The sequence below is a fragment of the Ursus maritimus genome, unplaced genomic scaffold (genome assembly GCF_017311325.1).
Source record: "Ursus maritimus isolate PB19 unplaced genomic scaffold, ASM1731132v1 scaffold_29, whole genome shotgun sequence".
NCBI classification, from domain to species: Eukaryota; Metazoa; Chordata; class Mammalia; order Carnivora; family Ursidae; genus Ursus; species Ursus maritimus.
Genome location: NW_024425452.1, coordinates 15,187,619 through 15,210,251, shown reverse-complemented (window position 1 = coordinate 15,210,251; position 22,633 = coordinate 15,187,619). Strand labels below are relative to the sequence as shown.

Here is a 22,633-nt window from a genome sequence, read left to right as displayed (position 1 = left end):
TCAGGCTCCTCCGCTGGGAGCCTGCTTCTTCCTCTGCCACTCCCCGTGCCTGTGTTCCCTCTCCTGCTGGCTGTCTCTTGTCTCTCTCTGTCAAATAAATAAATAAAATCTTTGAAAAAAAAAAAAAAAGAAAGAACGAGTTCTCAACAGTTGCTGCAACATGGACGGCACTGGAGGAGATAATGCTAAGTGAAATAAGTCAAGCAGAGAAAGACAATTATCATATGATTTCTCTCATCTATGGAACATAAGAACTAGGAAGATCGGTAGGGGAAGAAAGGGATAAAGAAAGGGGGAGTAATCAGTAGGGGGAATGAAGCATGAGAGACTATGGACTCTGAGAAACAAACTGAGGGCTTCAGAGGGGAGGGGGGGTGGGGAATGGGATAGGCTGGTGATGGGTACTAAGGAGGGCACGTATTGCATGGTGCACTGGGTGTTATACGCAACTAATGAATCATCGAACTTTACATCAGAAACCAGGGATGTACTGTATGGTGATTAACATAATATAATAAAAAAAAATTTTTTTTTTAAAGAAAAAGAAACATACAACTAGAAATAAGACTAAAGAGTTAAACCAAAAAAGAAAAGTACATTTCCAAAGAATATATTAGAAGTTTTCTTGTAAAATCTTATAAAGAAGACAGGTAGTCTAACTACTGTTTGTTCAAAGACACATTCAGAAAAGGGAGCCCTCTGACACTGTTGGTGGGAATGCAAACTCTGGAAAACAAGTTAAAAATAGAACCACCCAAAATCCAGCAATGACACTACTAGGTATTGAACCAAAAAAATACAAAAATAATTCAAAGGGATAGATGCAGTCATGCACCCTGATATTTACAGCAGCATTATCAGCATTAGTCAAATCATGGAAAGAGCCCAAATGTTGATCAACTGATGAATGGATAAAGGTGTGTGTGTGTAAAATGGAATATTACTCAGCCATAAGAAAGAATATCTCGCCATTTGCAATGATATGGATGGAGCTAGAGAGTATTATGCAAAGCAAAATAGAGAAAGACAAATATCATATGATTTCACTCATATGTGGAATTTAAGAAACAAAACAGATGAACATGGGGGGAGGTCTGGCAAACTAAGATACAGACTCTTAACTAAAGAGAACAAACTGAAGGCTACTGGAGGGGAGGTGGGCAGGGGATGGGCTAAGTAGGTGATGGGCATTAAGGACTGCAATTGTTGTAATGAGCACCAGGTGTCTTACGTAAGTACGTAAGAATCACTAGATTCTACACCCGAAACTAGTATTACACAGTATGTTAACTACCTGGAATTTATTATTATTTTTTAAAGATTGTATTTACTTGAGAGAAAGAGAAAGACAGTGAGAGAGAGCGGGAAGGAGAGGGAGAAGCAGGCTCCCCGCTGAGCAGGGAGCCTGACTTGGGGCTCAATCCCAGGACCCTGGGATCATGACCTAAGCTGAAGGCAGATGCTTCACCAACTGAGCCACCCAGGCGCCCCAACTAACTGGAATTTAAATAAAAACTTGGAGAAAGAAAACACACACACACACACACACATTCAAAGAAAAAAGAAATAAACTCACCATTCTGAAAATATATCTGCACTCTCATGTTCACTGCAGCATTATTCATAATAGCAAAGACAAGGAAACAACATGAATGTCTCTTGACAGATGAATGGACAAAGAAAATGTGGGGGGGGAGGGTGTATACATACACACAATGAAATATTATTCAACCTTAAAAAAAGAAGTGAATCCAGCCATCTACAACAACATGGATGACCCCTGAGGCATTATGCTAAATGAATAAGCCAGGAACCAAAAGGCAAATATTGAATAGTCTCACTTTTATGCAGAATCTTTTTTTTTTTTTTTAAGTTTTTTAAGTGCAATTCAAATGACAGAGAGGAGAATGGTGGTTGCCAGAGGCTGAGGGATGGGGGGAAGGAGAGGAAAAAAGAAAAAGGAAGTAGATGGTGGCTGCCAGGGACTGGGAGCTGGGGATTATGGGAAGTTATTGTTTAATGGGTACAGTTTCAGTTTTGCAAGATATAGAGAGTTCTGAAAATGGATGGTGGTAAATGATTGCACAACAGCATGAATGTACTTATAATACCACTATACTGCACACTTAAAAATGGTTAAGACATTATATCATGTGTATTTTATCACAATAAAAAAAATTAAGAAAAAATATGAACGAGGGAAGCAAAGACACAAGACACAGAGTTGAAAGTTCATGGACTATGTAAAGTGACAAGATCAATATAGGGCATATAAGACATGGGGTGGATAGGTTATAGGATGGGCAGGGAAAGTGGGAGTCAGGATACAGAGTTTAACAATTAGGAAGAGCTACCTAAGTTTTTGCATCCAAGATTAAGCTGGTATAAAATATATCATATTCTCTCTCTCTCTCTGTCACATACACACACACACACACACACACACACACACACACACACACACACATCAAAGACACTACAAAGTGCCTGTTCTAAAACAACAATGAATTAAGGGGCCTCATTCAACACAACAATCTAATATAAAAGAATCATAAAGAAGGGAACTTATTTTTTAAAGTGAAGGATAACTTATACAGGTAAGAGCTACCTTGTCACCTGCCAACACCCAAACCCAACAGAGTGAATGAAACAATAATCTTGCATTTGCTGCGACATCCTCCACTCTCTGCAGACCCTTCCTGTACAATGGTGAGCAAACAGGGTGTTTTTCTACCTTCCCTTGCTACCTTCCACTGCCATACTTGGTGACTTGGGACGTGAGAGCAGAATCAGCGCCAATCCATTCCCAAGAGTAACCAGATAGTGTGACTTACCCTCACTCCATCACTCAAGAGACTAATAAACTGGATTTAGTGATTCAAACACTAAAAACAAGGCCTACATGTTCATTTCAAAAACACCCACTAAAAACACGGAAAATGACTGGCTAGCAATTTATTCCTGAGCCAGTGATACACACAAGGTACACAAGGATGCAGCGCATTCTTGATTTTAGTTGCTCTCAATTCAGTTTCTCACAAAAATAAATTCCAAGTTCCTTTTCCACCAAAGCCTCTCCTTTCTTCCCAACTTGAAGATCACTAGCCCATTTACCCAAACATAAAGGTATGTTCCAGTTAGTCATCGGCAACACTACCATCTCTGCATACTACCATCCACTGCAGAATACAGCTCATGCCTACTGGGTACACATTTATAAAGTCCTCTTCCCTAAGAGAGTAGAGCGTAAAGTTCTCATCCTAAGAGAAAAAAAACTGTAACCATATACAGTGACTAAACTTACAATGGTGATCATTTTGCCATCATGCAATATTATTCAGTTCCATCTCACCGAAATTCAGCAAAGCTGACCAACCTTGTGGCAAACGCGTAGGCTGGCTAACTCAATCAACCCCCTACTTCTTTGCCCGTCTCTATCAAAAGGGACTGAAAAAATAAAATATTTGCCCTCCCAAACAAAGAAGACCATGAGACACAGTTCTGGCCAAAGACAAACAGAATTTGCTAAGGAAGAATAATAAGAGATAACAATTCTGAGAAAACATTTGCACCTCTTGTTCCTCTGATGAAGAGGAGCAGAAGGAGCTGATCTTCATAACAAAGAAAAGAAAACCCAAGCTAAGCAGTCATGTGTCCTTGCAAGTGAGAGACAGTAATTGTGAGGGAAAGTAGAAGAGGATTTAAGAAATACACCCTGATGCTGTTATGCCACTGCAGCATGGTACGCAAACACCTATTTCAAGGTAGGTGGGAAAAATAACTCCGACTTTAGTAGTTTAAGATATTTACTGGCTCAAGATATTTCTAACTGGTAAATTCCTAATTCTACCATTACTCTGTATTAAGGTGCTGACTGACACATTTATGCTCATTAACACTCATCCAAGAAGAAAAGGAAAAAAAGAATCTTATTTGTGCCACCTCCCACAAAGAGATTTTAAAGAGCCATTAAAGATCATGAGCAGAAAACTATGGATTCACAAGGACTGGCCTGAAATTATGGCTCAGCAGCTAACTAGCACTGGGATCTTGGATAAGTTAGTCAACTTTTTAAGGCCTCAGTTTCCTCATCTGCAAAAACCAGGCTAATAACCACCTCATAATACTACTAACAGGATTAAATTGGCAATGCATATAACACATGAAATGGTGTCTGGCATACAGTAAGTGCTTAAAAAAAAATTAGAAACCTGCCTCCATCACCACTACCACAATCACCATAACCCAGCAGGCCAGTTCTCCAGCTAAAATAATTAAAGTTCAGAAGCTCTTGACCTAAAAAGAATAATTCAGCACCACATGAAGCTGAAGGGGAAAATACAGCTTCAAAGCATGTGTGTGTGTGTGTGTGTGTGCATGCGCGCCCATGCACACACACGTGTACACTGCCTTAAGCCTAACCTACGGTGTGCAACCGATAAATATTTGCTGAGGAATATGTTCCTTAGTCAAAGTGTTAAGAAATGAGAGTAGAAACACATAAAATATTGAAGCTATCAAGGTAAAGAAGTAATTTCTATGACTTTCAATACACAATTTTTTCCAGCCATCCTCAAGAAGTAAAGATGATTTCCTTCTTAATATTTTAAACAAAACTCAAAAGTAGTCTGAAGGATTAATGAAAATGTACTTACAAAGCTTTAAACTACTTGGAATAAAAGACTATAAATGCAAATTGTATGCTCTTTCTTTGGGATTACAGCTGCCCTGTCAAAATTCAAAGCTGTATTAGTTTGTTTTTTTCTTTTTCCTTAAAGATTGAATATTATTTTATCTTCTTTCCATTATTTTAGCCTTTAATAGTCAATGTGATAACTGTGAATTTTCTTATGGAACAATTACTGAAGATAGCATAGCTGGTTAGCAATCTTGCTTGCTCTTCTGTTTTCAAATTTATGAGAAAGAAATCCGTCTTCTCTATCTTCTTCCAGTTTCAGTTCTCTATTTTCTAGATCATTACCTCATTCATACCTCAATTTAGTAAACTCACTGACATTGTTCACCTAACTGTTTTGCAACTCAACAAATATAATCTTGTATATGGACAAAATCATAATTTCACAAAGTACAGCCGTAATTTTTTTTATATCAGAGCTTCAATGCTTTCCATATTACTAAAGTTTCATAACGCTATAGGTTTCTCATTAAAAATGCAGGTATGAAAACACAAACTCAGCTAATATCATGTTTTAAAATGTACCCTAAAAGTATAAAATGATAAAAAATAAAAGATTCTATAGAAACAGCAAGAGGTTCATAAAACATTTATTCCTACTCTTAATGCCTCCTTAAAAATTTAGGGGAAACCAAACCTGTGCATTTAGTTACTCTCAATTCTATCATTCCTTGATTATTTTTAATATCAACTAGTCTAGGACAATTTTCATTTGCTCTTTTTATTTTTGTTTTGAACTTACACATTACTCCCCTAAACATTCGAGATACCATTTCCTGCACCACCCCAATGTTCATATATACCCTGCCTGCTTGAGTTCACAGGGTTCTGTGCCACTTGGATAAAGATGTAAAGCCTTAATAAGATTTTTATTTCTGAGGCACAAGATTCACAATGCATATAAATCAGAAGATGGATTCTGCACTCCCTGACAAGTTCCTCAAATATATGTGTGCAATTAAACAGACAAGCAGTGAAAATTGAAGGCACAGAATTAGAAATTGGTATATGGACAGTACTCACCTGCCTGAATGGAGTGGGCAGGAGGAGAAATGCCAGGGCTTGTTACCAGCCACGGGTACGGACAAGGAAGAAACAAAGAGGGAACTCAAAAATGAAGACAAATAACAGTGGTCTTATTCATCATCACCTATCTAGCCCTATTCCCCAAAAAAGACAAGATGAGGGAACTGTTCGTAGCTAAGAAAGAGCTCTGCAAAACCCAGATCAAAGCTGATGACTTCTTTGAAGCCCTCTCTGGGATCCCCACACTAAATTCATCACTCTCTTTTCTACGCTAGCTCTGTACTTGTGCTTTTACTGACCACAGTGCAGGAGAACCATGTACATCTCTCTCTCACTGCTGCCCCCTCTCACGCCTTCTAAGGACCCTGAAAGCTTGAGCGCACCTGTCACCAGGGTGTTTGTGCCTGGTCAAAAGTGAATACTCAAGAAAACTTACTGAACTAAATCTGAGTAAAAATATTTTTCTAAACATTATATAACTATGACAAAATTAAACGACAGCTGGTTATAAAAGAAAGCCAACCTAATTATAAACAAATACTTCTTTTTAGTATTTCTTTTCTCTGGCATATATATTAAGTGTTATAGGTAAAAGAGCAGACCTGGGCAATTTAATGTAGGATGTGGCCAATCCTATTTCCATGAAACAAAGTTGGTTTAATTCTTTTTCTTTTTTTAAAGATTTTACTTATTTGACACAGAGACAGAGAGACAGAGAAAGAGCACACGCGCACAAGCAGGGGGAGCAGCAGGCAGAGGAAGAGGGAGAAGCAGGCTCCCTGCTGAGCAGAGAGCCTGACTTGGGGCTCGATCCCAGGACCCTGGGATCATGACCTGAGCCAAAGGCAGATGCTTCACCAACTGAGCCACCCAGGTGCCCCAAAGTTGGCTTAATTAATATAATATTTTTCTTTGTTTTAAATCCTCTGTGTCCTGTGTGTATGTGTTTATGTATATCTCCCTCCCATTCTTATTCTTTCTTTCATTAATGATGAATCAGAAACCTTTAAGAAAACTAAAATTCAAAAATGTCTAGTCATTACTTTTCAATGTCCAGTCACTGTTACAAATTACACTCACAACATCTAATCAATCCTCAAGTATTTTTCATTATTCTAGCTCCCCTGTGTAACTTTGAAATTGGAAAACCAAATTAAGATAGCATTGTATGTTAACTAACTGGAATTAAAATAAAAACTTACATAAAAAATAAAAATACTTTATAATAAAAAAATTGGAAAACAGGTGATGCATCTTTCTTTGTAGTGACTGAATACATTTTTGCTCTAAGAGAGCAGAACTGTCAAAGATGTGAATTTACAAGTACCCCCCCCAAAAAAAAAACTATTTCAGTATTTAGCTGTTTCCTAGCAACAGAATCTGCTGATATTTTCTCATCACAAATAACAGGGATAAAAATCTGTATTTCGGTGCACTCAGGTATCAATAAAAGCAGTGCAGTTCAGCGAAAAAAATAAGTAAATAAACCATAAATGATATATAAAGTACTAAGCATTTTCTAGCCAATCTTGGTTACAGCCTTAAAATGGTTAACTATAATTCTTAAATAAGATAAATGATCTGAAGAACAGAAGTGTTTATAAAGAGGGATCTTTTCTGTGATTGGGGGTGGGTAGGATGCACAAGGGACACAAGGTGACCACAAAAACAGTAATCTAAGAATTACTCTAGAGGGTTAGTCCAACCATGAAGAAGGAAGTTGCTATTCTCAAGGTAGCAAGAGTTTAAGCCTGGATTATGTTGCATCATGATAGTTTCTAAACAAAATATAAAATTCACATCTTACATACTCCAGAGGAAAACTGTCAAAAGAGTAACAATTTTAACTACTACAGACAACTGCAGTAGTTCTTCGGAAATATTTTGAGGTCATACACAGTTGCACTTCACACATTATCAAGATTTCACTCTTTTATAAACAGTACATTCAAGTGCAACCTCGTTTAACTTTAGTTTTCTCAACAAATCTGGAAAAATGCAAACATGCAGTTCTCACAAGGTACTTCGTCAGGTCCTGACACATACTCTGCACAAAGCACTGTGCTAGGCATCAGAGATAATTAAGCTGGATATAGCACAAGCCCCACCATGGAGAAGTTGAATATGGCTCAATCTTTACAGTGAACCCTACATTTAAAACATGTAGGGGTGCCTGGGTGGTTCAATCGGTTAAGCGTCTGCCTTCGGCTCAGGTCACGATCCCAGGGTCCTGGGATCGAGCCTCGAGTCGGGCTCCCGGCTCAGCAGTAAGCCTGCTGCTCTCCCTGCTTATGCGTGCACTCTCTCTCGCTCTCTCTCTGTCAAATAAATAAGTCTTCAAAAATAAAATAAAACATGTAATGAATACACTTACTGGGGGCAAATCAGAGATAGCAGGAGAGGGGCAGAGGTATTTGGGCCTGGGAAGAAGCAATAAAATGTAGCAAAAAGGAAGGAAGGGCACTGGACTTAAGGAGGTTTGTGAGACCTGGGTCCTTTACTAACTAGCTGAGTGAATTCTGGTAAACCATTCAAATTTTCTGGGGCCACACTTCCATGGGCAAAATGAAGAGACATAACTGGTATGTACTGAGAGCCTCTCATAGTAAGAAAGCATTGCACTAAAGCACTACCATACAGAATAGGACAAGCATGTCCACTGATATCTATAAACCTAGAGTCTGCATTTTAGCTGCCAAAAATAAGGGCAAGAAAACACACAAATGATTACCACACAACTCTAAAATCCTTTCCTGCTCTAAAAATTCTATGTATACGTACCATTAACAATGGCCGGCAACTAAAAAGCAAAGAAAACTTGAAATAAGTGAATCATTACAATTCTCGCCACTAATAATTTCCATATACACAAAACGCAAAAGTGTACTAAGCACTATAGGGAGAAATAAAAGGTAAAACCAAAACCCCTTAAAATATTATTCTTCACAAGAACTAACCCCTTCAAATGAATACCTAAAAAATTATTAGCACTTTGAAAATTTTAAAGTACTTTCACATACATTACTGATTTTTCTCAATGAATAAACCTTTCTATCAAAAACCTACAATATTTCACTAAACCAAGAAAGTAACTGTCACTGAATCCTATTCTGTGAATGGTGCCAAAAGCCTCATTTTCTAAAGTAAAACACATATGGAAAAAGATGCGAAGACTGACTTGCTCATTTGTGGTATTCCAATTCATTGAGCCTGACTGATCCCCATACCCAACTCTGAAATAGTCTGGTATTTGGTCCTCTTCTCTCTTTATTCTTTACTCCTTAAAAAATGGCATCCACTAGTTGAGATTCCAATTTCACAACCATGTGGGTAACTCCCAAATCTATGTCTTAATCTCCAAGCACTTTTCTAATTTTTCAACCCAGATTTACTAGAATGTTCTACTAATCCAAGAAATTAAACACACCCAACACCAAAATCATTTTCTTTCCCAAACAGCTCTGTCTCACAACCCTATTGCTAAAATAGATCTCCAATGGTAATACCAGAAGTTTTATAATGGTTTCCAAAATAGATATATGCAAGATGACCTACTCAGATGGGGAAAGAAATATATATTAAGTATCTATTCCTAATTTCTTCTAATTCTTTTTTAAAACCATTTTCTAATGTCTACATCTGTACATAAAGACGTGTGATATTTTAACTAATGGAGCACAATCAAAAAGTCTGGAAACTGCTAGCATACAGATAACACTCAAACTCATTAGCCCGGTGATACCCACTGTCACAATTTGATCTTCTACTATTCTTCACAGACATTAAATCCAAGCAAACAAACCACTAACCAGTCTCCAAACACAGCGTAGGCATTATTTCAGCACCCCAATCATTTAGCTCTACTACTCTCTGCAAAAATTGTTCATCTCCCTTTAGCAAATCACTTAAAGCCAATGCCAACTCCATCTTTTCTCAAAGTTCCCTGAGTTGAGGTGACACAGCTCTCAGACCAATCCCCATTTTCAACCTAGTCATTGAGTCTTTCCTGTACATCTTAGCTCCCCCTCCTAGGTAAGAAGGAATCTTGAGGGTCGAAGTCCCGTCTCATAACTGTCCCACCTCCCATACTACCCTGGGCACTATATAGTAAACCTGACACATGTTAAAGAAATGCTTGTTGAGTGGACAGCATTGTAAGCTAGACATTATATAAGTTTTAACAAACCAATAACTCACAAACGGAGCAAGGATCAAGTTCAGGTTAGTATCCTCAGTCAACCAGTGTGTCTCAAAATAGGAGGAGGAGGTTTATTTTCTCCCACAAAATGATTCTTTCCATTAGTTTCATGGCTTTCAACTGTAATGTTTTGTTTCCTGCAGATCAGTACCATGAGAGAATAAACGGACTGGTGTCAGATACTAAATAAAGGTGTAGGTGAAGCATTAGCTGCAGCACTGATTGATTCATTGCAATCGCCTTAAAACGACATTAAATAACCAGGAAGTAATATTAGAAAAGACACAGTAATCAATCTAAAACCCAAGGAAATCAACTAGTTAAGACACAAGACAGACAAAAATTCTTATGTGATTACAAATTAAGTAACCATTCAAGAAAATTCATTATATTTAACCACAATTTAAGAAACTGAACTGACACAGCTTTTTAAAAGAGGATAAAAGATTTAAGAGGATTGTAAGCTCTTTAGAAATAAAAATTACTTGATCAAGTGCTTATAAAGAACATTTTTCCAAAGCAACAAATACATGGCGAGCCACAAACTTAACTAGTATTCTAAAAATGTGAAAAAAAAAAATCCTTTCCAAAGAAAGAAATCTTTGTCTCTGTGACTTCGAGAAAGAGCTGCTTATTTGCCGGCTGTTATTTCCTTAGGAACTTATCACAGTCCTTCCTTCTATATCTGAATTAGAAGTGTGTAAATAATATTTTCCAAAAGTCTGTGTTTTTAATTTGTACCAGCACCTTCTAATGGTGAATCTCACAAAGAGAAAGCAAAATTAGTCACACTATGCCAGAAAAAAGAGAATTTACTTCAAGGAAATTCAGCTACAATGTAAGAAGCTGTACCATTTTTCAAAAAGAAACAAAGCATATTCCACTGCTTCATGACACAGAGTGAAGGTATATGGAAACTCGTGCCCAGTTGTGGACCTTCCTTGGTTCTCCACTGACGAGCCACTCTCTCCTGTGTGATCTCACAGAATCTCATGGCCTCACCTTCAACTCCCCAGAAAGCCAGACTTCAAAACTAACTTCATAGTTGCCATCTCCAACTGGATGACTAAGAAGCATCCCCCCCTCTTGACCTGGTCAAAACAGAACGCTTGGTTTTATTTTATGTACTTCTCTCACAGGCCTCCCCATCTTGGTAAAAGGCATCACCCTCTAATCAGTTATTTAGGCCAAAAGTCTGGGCAGTGTAACAGTAGTCCAGAATAGAGACTCCAAAGTCCAATCACACGGATTCAAATCCTCTGCTCCTCACTACCTGTGCAGAGATGTCATAAGCCTCCAAATAATAATGGCACCCACCTGACACAGTTACCATGAAGACGAAATACGTTAATTCACATAAAGCATTTAGAAATGCACCTGGCAAATATTAAATTCAGTTCCAGCTATCATTATTATGATTATCTTGATTCCTCTTTTTCTCTCACACCCATTCTGTCATATCAGCCCTACTTCAAAATCCATTCAAAAACACTGAAATCCAGGGGCGCCTGGGTGGCACAGCGGTTAAGCGTCTGCCTTCGGCTCAGGGCGTGATCCCGGCGTTATGGGATCAAGCCCCACATCAGGCTCCTCCGCTATGAGCCTGCTTCTTCCTCTTCCACTCCCCCTGCTTGTGTTCCCTCTCTCGCTGGCTGTCTCTATCTCTGTCAAATAAATAAATAAAATCTTTAAAAAAAAAAAAAAAACACTGAAATCCACTGACTTCTCTCAGTTGTTATCACTGCAACCACACATTTCAAGCCACCATCTAGACGTGATAAACTTCTCAACTAGTCTTCATGCTTCCATTCTTCCTTACCCTTCAAAGTGCTTTTCAAGCAGAAGCCACAGTAATCTATTTAATACATAATCACATCGTATCACTCCCTCGTTCAAAACCATCCAATGGTTTTCTACTACATTGGGTTAAAAATCAAACTATCCACCTGGTTTATCCAAAGTCCTATATCTAGTCATTGCAGGCCTATCTTGTTCTACCCTCTGCTGGCTCACTACACTCCAGTCACACTGGCCTTTTTTATTCCGCAAAAATGCCAAGATTCTCTCCTGCCTGAAACACACTTTCCTCTGTATTTGTTCGGCTGGCTCCTTCATGTTAGATATAATACAGTTATTATTTATTTCTTTGCTAATTGTCTACCTCCACTACAATAAAAGCTTTATTTTTAAAAAAATATCATCTATATTGTTAAGTACTGTGTCCCTAGTACCCAAAACAATATGTGTGTAAACAAAGTTATTTAAAAAAAAAAAAAGCTATTAACTGAAAACAAAAATGACCAAAGCTTCTAAAACTGTTATATGAGGCAAAGAAATGTATCTTTCCCTCATTCTTTTCCCTAACTGGTTATCAATTTATTGCAACTCAGCTCCTAATTCAACCTTTCTGCCTGTTCTGTAATTCGATCCTAATATAATTTTTAGTATTTCCTCAGCTTTTAAAAATCTAAGTCCCCAATAATCTAACTCCTTATAAAGATACAGTTACCATCAAAAGATTCTAAAAATTACATTTAGAAAACCTGAAATCCAGTTATAGCTCCAGCAATTACTAGCCAACATAACCCTGGACCAACTACTCAGGCTCTTGGAGCTACATTTTCCTCACTGTATAATGCAGACAGTAGTCCCCATCTCAGAGGTCTGTGGTGAGGGTCCAGTGAGGTAGCGAGTAGTAAACTACACACAAGTGGAAGCTATTATTATCTACCAGTTCAATAAAACATTACTGGTTACTTGCTACATGCTACACTAACAAATTTAATTAAGACAAGAGCCCCTACTCTCAAAGAGCTTACATTTTAGTTGAGAGGAAAAACACATAATGAGAATAATTTCACCATAGTTTGGTAGTGTGCAGACTGCTGGAGCACAAAAGAGATATACTTAGAGGCTTCCTAGAAGGGTGGGGCCACAGCTAACTCTCAAAGGATCAGTAGGATATAAGAGTTCTTATCAAATCAGAAGGTAATGACCATTTACATGTCCTAGAGCATGTTCAAAAGCCAAACTAGATAAGTGATCATAAAATTCATGTGATCACAGGGACGCCCGAGTGGTTCATCAGTTAAGTCGCTGCCTTCGGCTCAGATCATGATCCCAGGGTCCTGGGATCGAGCCCCACATTGGGCTCCCTGCTCAGTGGGGAGCCTGCTTCTCCCTCCGTCTGCCGCTCCCCCTGTTTGTGCCCCCCCCAACAAATAAATAAATACTAAAATCTTTTTTTAAAAATTCATGTGATTACAAGTTGAGAGCAAGCTTTCAAATATCATCTGGCATAAAACTCCTCTATCAACTTAGACTTCCCCCACCACCATCTATTTCATCCTTACTCCTAACTAAAATGCCTTTTTCTTCCCCACCTTTAAGTCCATTTTTCTCATCCTACTAGAATATTTTCATTTTAAGGCTGAAATTTATCAGGTCAGACCTTCCCCAATGGAAAAAAAATTAAAATAAAAAAATAAACCTTCCCCACTGGAAAGAATGGTAATAAACAGACCACAGCAAGGTTTAGATTTCTCCTTTACCATAGCCCTAGGAGAAACTCCTTCCCTTCCTTCTGGCTCCCTTGCACAACTGTCAGGACAGGTTCCTGGGCATAAACTCCATCCACTCTCCTGCTCTATAAAGCAAGCAGCTCTCTGAGCAACCTCTCAACCAGACTCGGTGCTGACCCACCCATGAGAAAGCCAAGTACTGCCTAAAACAAGGCACCGTTCCTCCTCTACAAGTCAAAGACACTGAGGCCAGAGCTCTCTACAACCCACCAGCAATCAGGACAAATTCATCAAGAGTAAGTCAGAATCCACTAAAGTGAACAATGGACACACCCTACGCACCCTACAATTCCATTCCTAGGCATATAACCAACAGAAATGTGTTTGCCAAAAATGTCCTAGAATGTTCAGAGCAGCTGTATTAGTAATAACCAGAAAAAGAAAACAAAACCTAAATGTCTCTCAACAATAGAATGGGTAAATAAACGGTCATTAACTCAATCAGAATTGAGATGAATCAAAATCATGTGTCACCTAACAGGATGCAATAAATAGAACATACCATCACGTTTATGACATTCCTGNNNAAGATGTGTAATTGGAATCTTCACATGCAGAAACATCAAACAAATCCCAACTGAGATGTGCTACAATATAACTAGCCTATTTCCTTCAAAAGGAAAAAACGTCACGAAAGTCCAACAGAAACTAAGAACCCGCTCCAGACTGAAGGAGACTAAAAAAAATTACTAAGTAACACATGTGATAGAAGACCGTATCCTTCTGAAATAAAGCATGTAATTGAGACAACTGTGAAACTTGGATGCGGTCTGAGGATTAGATGGCACTCATGTATTGATGCTAATTTGCTTATTTTCAAAGTTGAACTGTGGTTATGGGAGAACATCTGTTTATAGAAATTACAACCTAAAGTACTAGGGGTAATGAGACATCAGGCTGGAAACTTATTCTCAAATGGCTGTGGCAAAAAGCTATTGTTTTACTTGCAACTTTTTTTAAGTATGTAATTATTTCAAAATTGTAAAACATTCATTTTTTTAAGTTACTTTGTTTTTGTTTTGTTCTGTTTTAAGTAGCATGGACCCTAATTCACGACTTGAACTCACCACCCCTCAGATCAAGACCTGAGCTTAGATCAAGAGTCGGATGCTCAACCGACTAAGCCACCCATGCGCCCCTTTAAAGTTACTTTGGAGGGCGGAAAGAATGAGCCGGAGTGAAAAAAAGAGAAATAAACTCAAAGTTCATATGCTTTATTTTTTTTTACCAACAAGGTACAAAACTTAAACGCAATTTGCTGAAAAAATGGAAGTGTTACTAACTTAGGAACTTAAAGCGCTTGTCTTTAATCTCAGTATATTTAGAGCTTCCACCTTCTGCACAAAACAAATTATAAAATTTGCAAAAAACTGCACATATCCTTCTTTGCACATTGCATTATTAGAAAGATAAACTGAACAGCAAATAGGCATGTGCTCATTTTTATTGGCAAGAAAAACTTTCTTTTATGGGACGCCTGGGTGGCTCAGTCAGTTAAACATCTGCCTTCGGCTCAGGTCATGATCCCAGGGCCCTGGGATCAAGTCCCACATTAGGCTCTCTGCTCAGTGGGGAGCCTGTTTTTCCCTCTACCTGTAGCTCCCCCTGCTTGTGCTCTCTGACAAATAAATAAAATCTGAAAGAAGGAAGGAAGGAAGGAAGGAAGGAAGGAAGGAAGGAAGGAAGGAAGGAAGGGAGGGAGGGAGGGAGGGGGGGAGGGAGGGAGGGAAGGAGAGGGGAGGGGAGGGGAGGGGAGAAAAAAAAAAAGAAAAAAACTTTCTTTCAGAAGCACCCAAACAACTTCTCACATTTTTCAGCCACAATTATTATATCATGTGCACAGATTAACAATTTGTAAAAGAGAAGGAAAACTACCAAATCAGCACAGGGTTGGCACCAACACTCCAGAAGCTTTCTGAAATGCATGATATTTTTGGTTGTCATGGGAACTGGGAGGGCCACTACTAGCATTTAGTAAATGAGAAATAGGGATGCCCAAAGTCCTGAAAAGTATACAGCTGATTCATACAAAGAAGTGCTGTACAAAATGTGTCAGCAGAGAAAATGCGTGAAAAAAGACCAGTAATAATAAAACAAGGGGAATGGCCAACTAGTAGGCAAACATTAGTGTCTGCCACAGAGATTTACAGTAGTGAAAGATACTATATCTTCATCTATAAATAGATTAGGGCCCAAGTTAAGTCACAAACAACTAAAGAAACTATTTTTAAAAAATCCTCAGTAAAGTTAATGTTTCTGAAGTGAAAAATATAGAATTAGGGAAGGAAGAAGAATATTAACAGTTAGTAAACACCTATTACACTAGGTGTTTTCATAAACTGCCTTATCAATAAAACCAGTTAATATTTTAGTCTTCCCAAATGCTGAAAGAGTTGAATTATACATATTTAGGTAACCCCAGTCAATAATAAAAATTATTTAAACAAGAAAATATTATAATTTTTAACTCAAAAGAAAAGCTTGGCCTATGCTTCTACTGTGATCAGTATGGCCTAAAAAGAGCCACACCACAAATTTAAAGTTCTCTTCTGCATCAAGTACCACAATGTTATTTTAAAAAACTAGACTCATTTTAAAAGGCAACAATACTGCAAAATGCATTTTTATTCAAGTATAGTTAACATGCAGTGTTATACTAGTTTCAGGTGTACAATATAATAATTCAACAATTCTATACATTACTCAGTGCTCATCTTGACAAGTGTACTCTTAATCTGCTTCACCTATTTCACCCATCCCCCACTGACCTCCCCTCTGGTAACCACCAATTTGTTCTCTGTATTTAAGAGTCTGCCTTTTTGTCTCTTCTTTTATTCCTTAAATTCCACGAGTGAAATCCTATGGTATCTTTCTCTGACTTATTTCACTTAGATTATGCCCTCTAGATCCAACTATGTTGTTGCAAATGGCAAGATTTCATTCTTTATAGCTGAGTAATATTCCTCTCCCTCTCTCTCTCTCTCTCTCTGTGTCCACACACACATCTTCTTATCCGTTCATCTGTTGATGGACACTTGGATTACTTCCATATTTTGGCTATTATAAATAATGCTGCAATAAACATAGGGGTCCATATATCTTTTTGAATTAGCATTTTCAAATTCTTTGTGTAAATACCCCCAGTAGTGGAATTGCTGGGTCATACGGTAGTTCTATTTTTAACTTTTGAGTAACCTCCATACTGTTTTCCACAGTGACTGCACAACTTTGAATTCCCACCAACAGACAAAAGGGTTCCTTTTTCTCCACATCCTTGCCAATATTTCTTTCTTGTCTTTTTGATTTCAGCCATTCTGACAGCTGTAAGGTGGTATCTCATTGTGGTTTTGATTTGTATTTCCCTGAGTGATGAGTGATGTTGGGCATCTTTTCACATGTCTTTGGCCAACTGTATGTCTTCTTTGGAAAAATGTTTATTCAGATGCTTTGTCCATTTTTTATCAGACTGTTTTTTTAGTATTGAGCAGTAGCAAGTTCTTAATACATTTGGATATTAACTCCTTATCAGATACATCATCTGCAAATATCTTTTCTCAATCAGTAGTAGGCTTTTAGTTTTGTTGATGTTTCGTTTACTGTGGAAAAGCTTTTTATTTTGAAGTAGTCCCAACAGTTTAATTTTGCTTTTGTTTGCCTTGCCAAAGGAAACATGTCTAGCAAAATGTTCCTATAGCTGATGTCCAAGAGACTAATAATGTCTATGTTTCCTTCCAGGATTTTTATGGCTTCAGGTCTCGCTTTTAGGTCCTTAATCCATTCTGAGTTATTATGATGTAAGAAAGTGGTCATTTTCATTCTTTTGCATGTAGCTGTCCAGTTTTCCCAACACCATTTGTTGAAAAGACTTCTTCCCATTGTATATTCTTACCTCCTTAGTCATAGATTATAGATTAATTGATCACCAAAGCATGAGTTTATTTCTGGACTCTATTCTGTTCCATTGATCTGTTTTATATTTCTATGCCAGGACCATACTGTTTTGAGTACTAGAGCTTTATAGTCTACCTTGAAATTTGAGATTGTGATACCACCAGTTTTGTTCTTTTTTAAGAGTGCTTTGACTATTTGGGCTCTTTTGTGGTTCCATACAAATTTTAGGATTATTTGCTCCAGTTCTGTGAAAAATACTGTTGGTGTTTTGATAGGGATTGCATTAAATCTGTAGATTGCTCTGGGCGGTATGGACATTTTAACAATATTGGTTCTCCCAATCCATGAACATGGAATATCTTTCTTTCCCTTTGTTAGTATCATCTTCAAGTTCTCTTATTAGTGTTTTACAGTTTTCAGAGTATACTTCTTTTACTTCCTTGGTTAAGTTTATTCCTAAGCATTCTATTCAATTTGCATGTTTTTTCAAATACCTCTTTTTTACTTGATTCAGAACTTCAAGGTTATGTGATGTAGCTGTTTTTAAGCTATACTGATTATAGCCAAAAGTATAGGCCAATCTTCCCTTTGGAGTTAAAAAGTGGAATATTTTCTGGTATAAATATTTTTTATTACTGACTGGGGTTACCGAAATACATATAACTCAGCTATATCAGCATTTTGGTGCAATTATAAACAGAACTCAGAACTGTTTTCTTAATTTCTCTTTCTGCTACTTCATTATTAGTGTGTAGAGATGCAAGGTTTCGGAGTGCCTGGGTGGCTAAGTCGGTTAAGCATCTGCCTTCAGCTCAGGTCACGATCCCAGGGTCCTGGGATTGACCTCTGCATCAGGCTCCTTGCTCAGCAGGGAATCTGCTTCTCCCTCTCCCCCTCCCCCCACTCATGCTTGCTCTCTCTCTCTCTCTGAAATAAATAAAATCTTTTTAAAAAATGCAAGATTTCTATATGTTAATTGTGTAATCTGTGACCCTACTGAATTCATTTGTCAGTTCTAGTAGTTTTCAGTGGAGTCTTTCAGATTTTCTATATATAGTATCATGTCATCTGCAGATAGTGTAAGTTTGACTTTTTCCTTACCAATTTGGATCTCTTTTCTTTTTTCTTGTCAGACTACTGTGTCTAGGACTTCCACTAATGCGTTAAATAAAGGCACGAGAGTGGACATCCTTGTTCCATCCCTGATCTCAGGGAAAAACCTCTCAGTTTTTCACCATGGAGTATGATGTTAGCTGTGGGTTTTTCATATATGGCCTATATTATGTTGAGGTACATTCCCTCTAAACCTATTTTGTTGAGAGTTTTTTTTATCATGAATGGACGTTGTACTTTGTCAAATGCTTTTTCTACATCTATTGAAATGATCATAAAATTTTTACCCTCTTATTGATGTGCCTTATCATACCGATCAATTTGTGAATACTGAACCACCCTTGCATGCCTGGAAGAAATCCCATTTGATCATGGTTAATGATTTTTTTAATGGATTGCTGAATTTAGTTTGCTAATATTCTGTTCAAGATTTTTGCATCTATGTTTGCAGTATTTTTTGCTATCGGGGTAATGCTGACTTCACAGAATGAATTTGGAAGCTTTCCCTCCCCTTCTATTTCTTGGAACAGTTTGAGAAGAATACGTATAAACTCTTCTTTAAATATTTGGTAGAATTTGCCGTGAAGCCATCTGCTCCTGAACTTTTGTTTGTTGGAAGATTTTTGATTACCAATTCAATTACATTGCTAGTAATCAGTCTGCTCAAATTTTCATTTTCTTCCTGATCCAGTTTTGGAAGGTTAAATATTTCTAGGAATTTATCCATTTCTTCTTGGTTGTCTAATTTGCTGGCATATAATTTTTCATAATATTCTTTCATTATCCTTTATATTTCTGTGGTATCAGCTATTATTTCTCCTCTCCCATTTCTGATTTTATATGAGTACTTTTTTTTTTTTTTTTTGATGAGTCTGGCTAAAGGTTTATCAATTTTGTTGATCTCTTCAAAAGAACCAACTCCTGGTTTCACTGATCTATTCTATTGTTTCTTTAATCTCTATTTCATTTATTTCTACTCTAATCTTATTTCCTTCCTTTTACTGATTTTGAGTTTTGTTTGTTCTTCTTTTCCCAGCTCCTTTAGGTGTAACGTTAGGTTCTTTGTGGTTTTCCTTGCTTCTACATTGCTATATAGAAGCCTATATTGCTTCTATAGGTAGGCCTATAGATAGGTCTATATTGCTATTATCCTCTCTCTTAGAACTGCTTTTGTTGCCTCTCCAAAATCTTGCCATTGTATTTTCATTCGTTTCCATGTATCTTTTGGTTTCCTCTTTGACTTCTTGGTTGGCTCATTTATTATTTAGCAGCATGTTATTTAAACTCCGTGTATTTGTGTTCTTTCCCAAGTTTTCTTGTGACTGGTTTCTAATTTCATACTGTTGTGGTGACCGAAAATGCATGATACAATTTCAATCTTCTGGAATTTGTTGAAACTTGTTTTGTGGTCTAACATGTGACCTATTCTTAAGAATATCCCATGTGCACTTGAAAAGAATGTGTATTCTGTTGTTTGGGGATGGAATGTTCTGAATATATCTGCTAGATCCATCTGGTTCAATTTGTTAATCGAAGCCACTGTTCCCTTGTTGATTTTCTGTCTGGATGATCAACTCATTGATGTTAAGTGGGATGTGCAAGTCCCCTACCAAAACACGTATGTTTAAGATGTTGTCATAAAGTGTAACACTTCCAACAAATCCACTGAAGAGCACTTATCATCTTTTTGGTTTTGTTTTTTTAAAGATTTTATTTATTTGACAAAGAGAGAGAGTGCACACAAGGATGGGGAGCGACAGGCAGAGGGAGAAGTAGGCTCCCCACTGAGCAAGGAGCCCAATGTGGGAGTCAATCCCAGGACCCTGGAATCATGACCTGAGCTGAAGGCAGATGCTTAACCGACTGAGCCACCCAGGCAGCCCCTGTTCATGTTATTTATTCAAACGCTACCACCACTTTCACTTAGCAATAGGTTGTTTACTGCAGCACTAGCATATCACTGTTTTTATTCCTTAATATAAAGGCTTTCTTCTACATCGTCCTCTACTGATACAAAATACCAATTGAGAACAGAAATCTAGGGGTCATATACACCACAGGCAACAATAATTGTGAAGGGCCTTATATGAAATCCACCTCCAAGAAAAAAAAGCACAACCTTGAAGACACGACCCACAGAAGCCTCTCACAAAATTAATCAGCTCACTACTACTATAAGAAAGATAACTAAGAAAACTAACCGTGGGCAGTAACATAAAAACCTAGTGGTTCTAAAATTACCAGTATGACATCATAAGCAATTCAAATATCATTATAAAAATTAAATTATTTCTTAAGAAATACAGAACAAAACTACCAAGAGTAATAATTGAAATGTGACTATGCGGAAATAAAGTAAATACAGAAACAAACTGAAATACTTACTGCCAAAGCCTTGGACAGTTTGGCTCTGAATTCATTCAGGACGATTGCCACAATGTCTCTAAGTGGTACATAAGCAAAGCCACCTTCCAAATAGACTTTCCTTCCTCGGAACAAATCCAGAGCATCAGCAAAAGGGATCTGAATTCATAGTGAAGCAAGGAAAATAAATCAGTACCTGTCATGAAATCCTCCTAAATCTTCATACATATGAAGTCTGAACAAAATTCTTCTTATAAGAAATTAATTTGTCACAGCAGATCAAAAACAAACAAAAAACAATTTATAACCCTTTAAACAAAATAACAAACATTAGGAAGAAATGATGGTCCAAAAATGTGCTTGTTTCGGAGTAGATGGCTTTGAAAAATAATAAGCCAAGTTAGAATGCATTATTTTTATTCTTAACTCATGAATTTACAAATTATAATCTTCAAGATTTTAAACTCTCAACTCAAGCCCTCTAAGCACGTTGCATTCCCCTCAAATGACATATTCCTCAATTTTATTCTGCATCAATTATGTGTATACATTATGTTCAGTGTGAAAAGTACTAGTAATTCTAAATTTCTTCATCTGTTTCCATTCTAGAAAAATACATTGGAAAAGCTAATGTCAACACCAAGAAATGAAATAATAACTGTTCAGCTCCACTACTGAAGTACTTACCAGTTAAGTATCATTTAAAAAACTTAATACTCCACTTGCATTTTTTAAAATCCTGAGAACTATCCTAAAATTTTATGATATGAGAATATGGTATGAGTAAACTGAAAATCATCCTTACTCTCCAATACAGGTTTTCTTTTTAAAAATGTGGTAAAAAATAAGGTGAAAGGAATGATCCCCAAATTGCCTAGTCACCCAAGTTTTAGAAGGAGTTAAATCTATATGCCTAAGAGGCGCCTGGGTGGCTCAGCTGGTTAAGCATCCAGCTTTGGTTTCGGCTCAGGTCATGATCTCATGGGTCATGGGATCAAGCCCTGAGTCGGGGTCTGTACTCATCGGGGAGTATGCTTGAAGATTCTCTCCCTCTGCCCCTCCCCCCCACTCATGCACGCTCTCTCTCAAATAAATAAATCTTTTAAAAACCCCAAATATATGCCTAAGATTCTTCTACATATCCAATAATACCACCCAATAAACAGATGTGGTTTTTTTGTGACAGATTTCTATGACTACAACACAGTTCTAAAGAAGTTCATCACTTAGTTGAGAAAACAAAACAGACACATACGGAAAGTCAAACAGCTTTGCAGGGCGGTTTGTGTATGACACAGCATCGAACAAACAAGTTACACAGAACATATTAGAGGAGGAGGTTAGAGGGTTTATTTCAATGATCCAGGCAAGAGACAGGGATAGTTTGGAAACATGAGTTCTAGTCCAAACTCTGTGACTGACCAGACTTATGATTTCTATATATTTAACGAATGCTTCTAAATTTCAGCAGGGAAGGGGAGAGAGATGGTATAAATGACCCTTAGGGGTTCTTTAGCTCTAATATTCCATGATTCTAGCTTATTAAAGTGGTCACAGTGGAAATAAAAATGCCCAAGCAGAAGCAAAAAGTGATGTGAAGAGAGAGTAATGGGAAATGTGTGGTGTGCAAAGAAAAAATATTGATTCCCATACCCTACGTTTGGAAAGCTGACTGATTGATGGCCTAAATGGTAGAGATAGGGAAGTCGGAATAGGGAGCTACTGTGGAAGCAGGATTTTAACTACTGGCACTCACTGACAATA

At 37.5% G+C, this 22,633-nt stretch overlaps 1 protein-coding gene across 3 annotated transcripts in view; it reads right to left on the bottom strand.

Moving 5' to 3' along the window:
• Nucleotides 1–22,633, bottom strand: part of PRIM2 (DNA primase subunit 2) — a 309,655-nt gene that overhangs the window by 225,300 nt on the left and 61,722 nt on the right. For all 3 annotated transcript variants that reach the window (XM_008691748.2, XM_008691750.2, XM_008691749.2), the window contains exon 7: nucleotides 20,891–21,028. In XM_008691748.2, coding sequence (XP_008689970.1) covers nucleotides 20,891–21,028 — 138 coding nt within the window. The remainder of the gene's footprint in view (nucleotides 1–20,890; nucleotides 21,029–22,633) is intronic.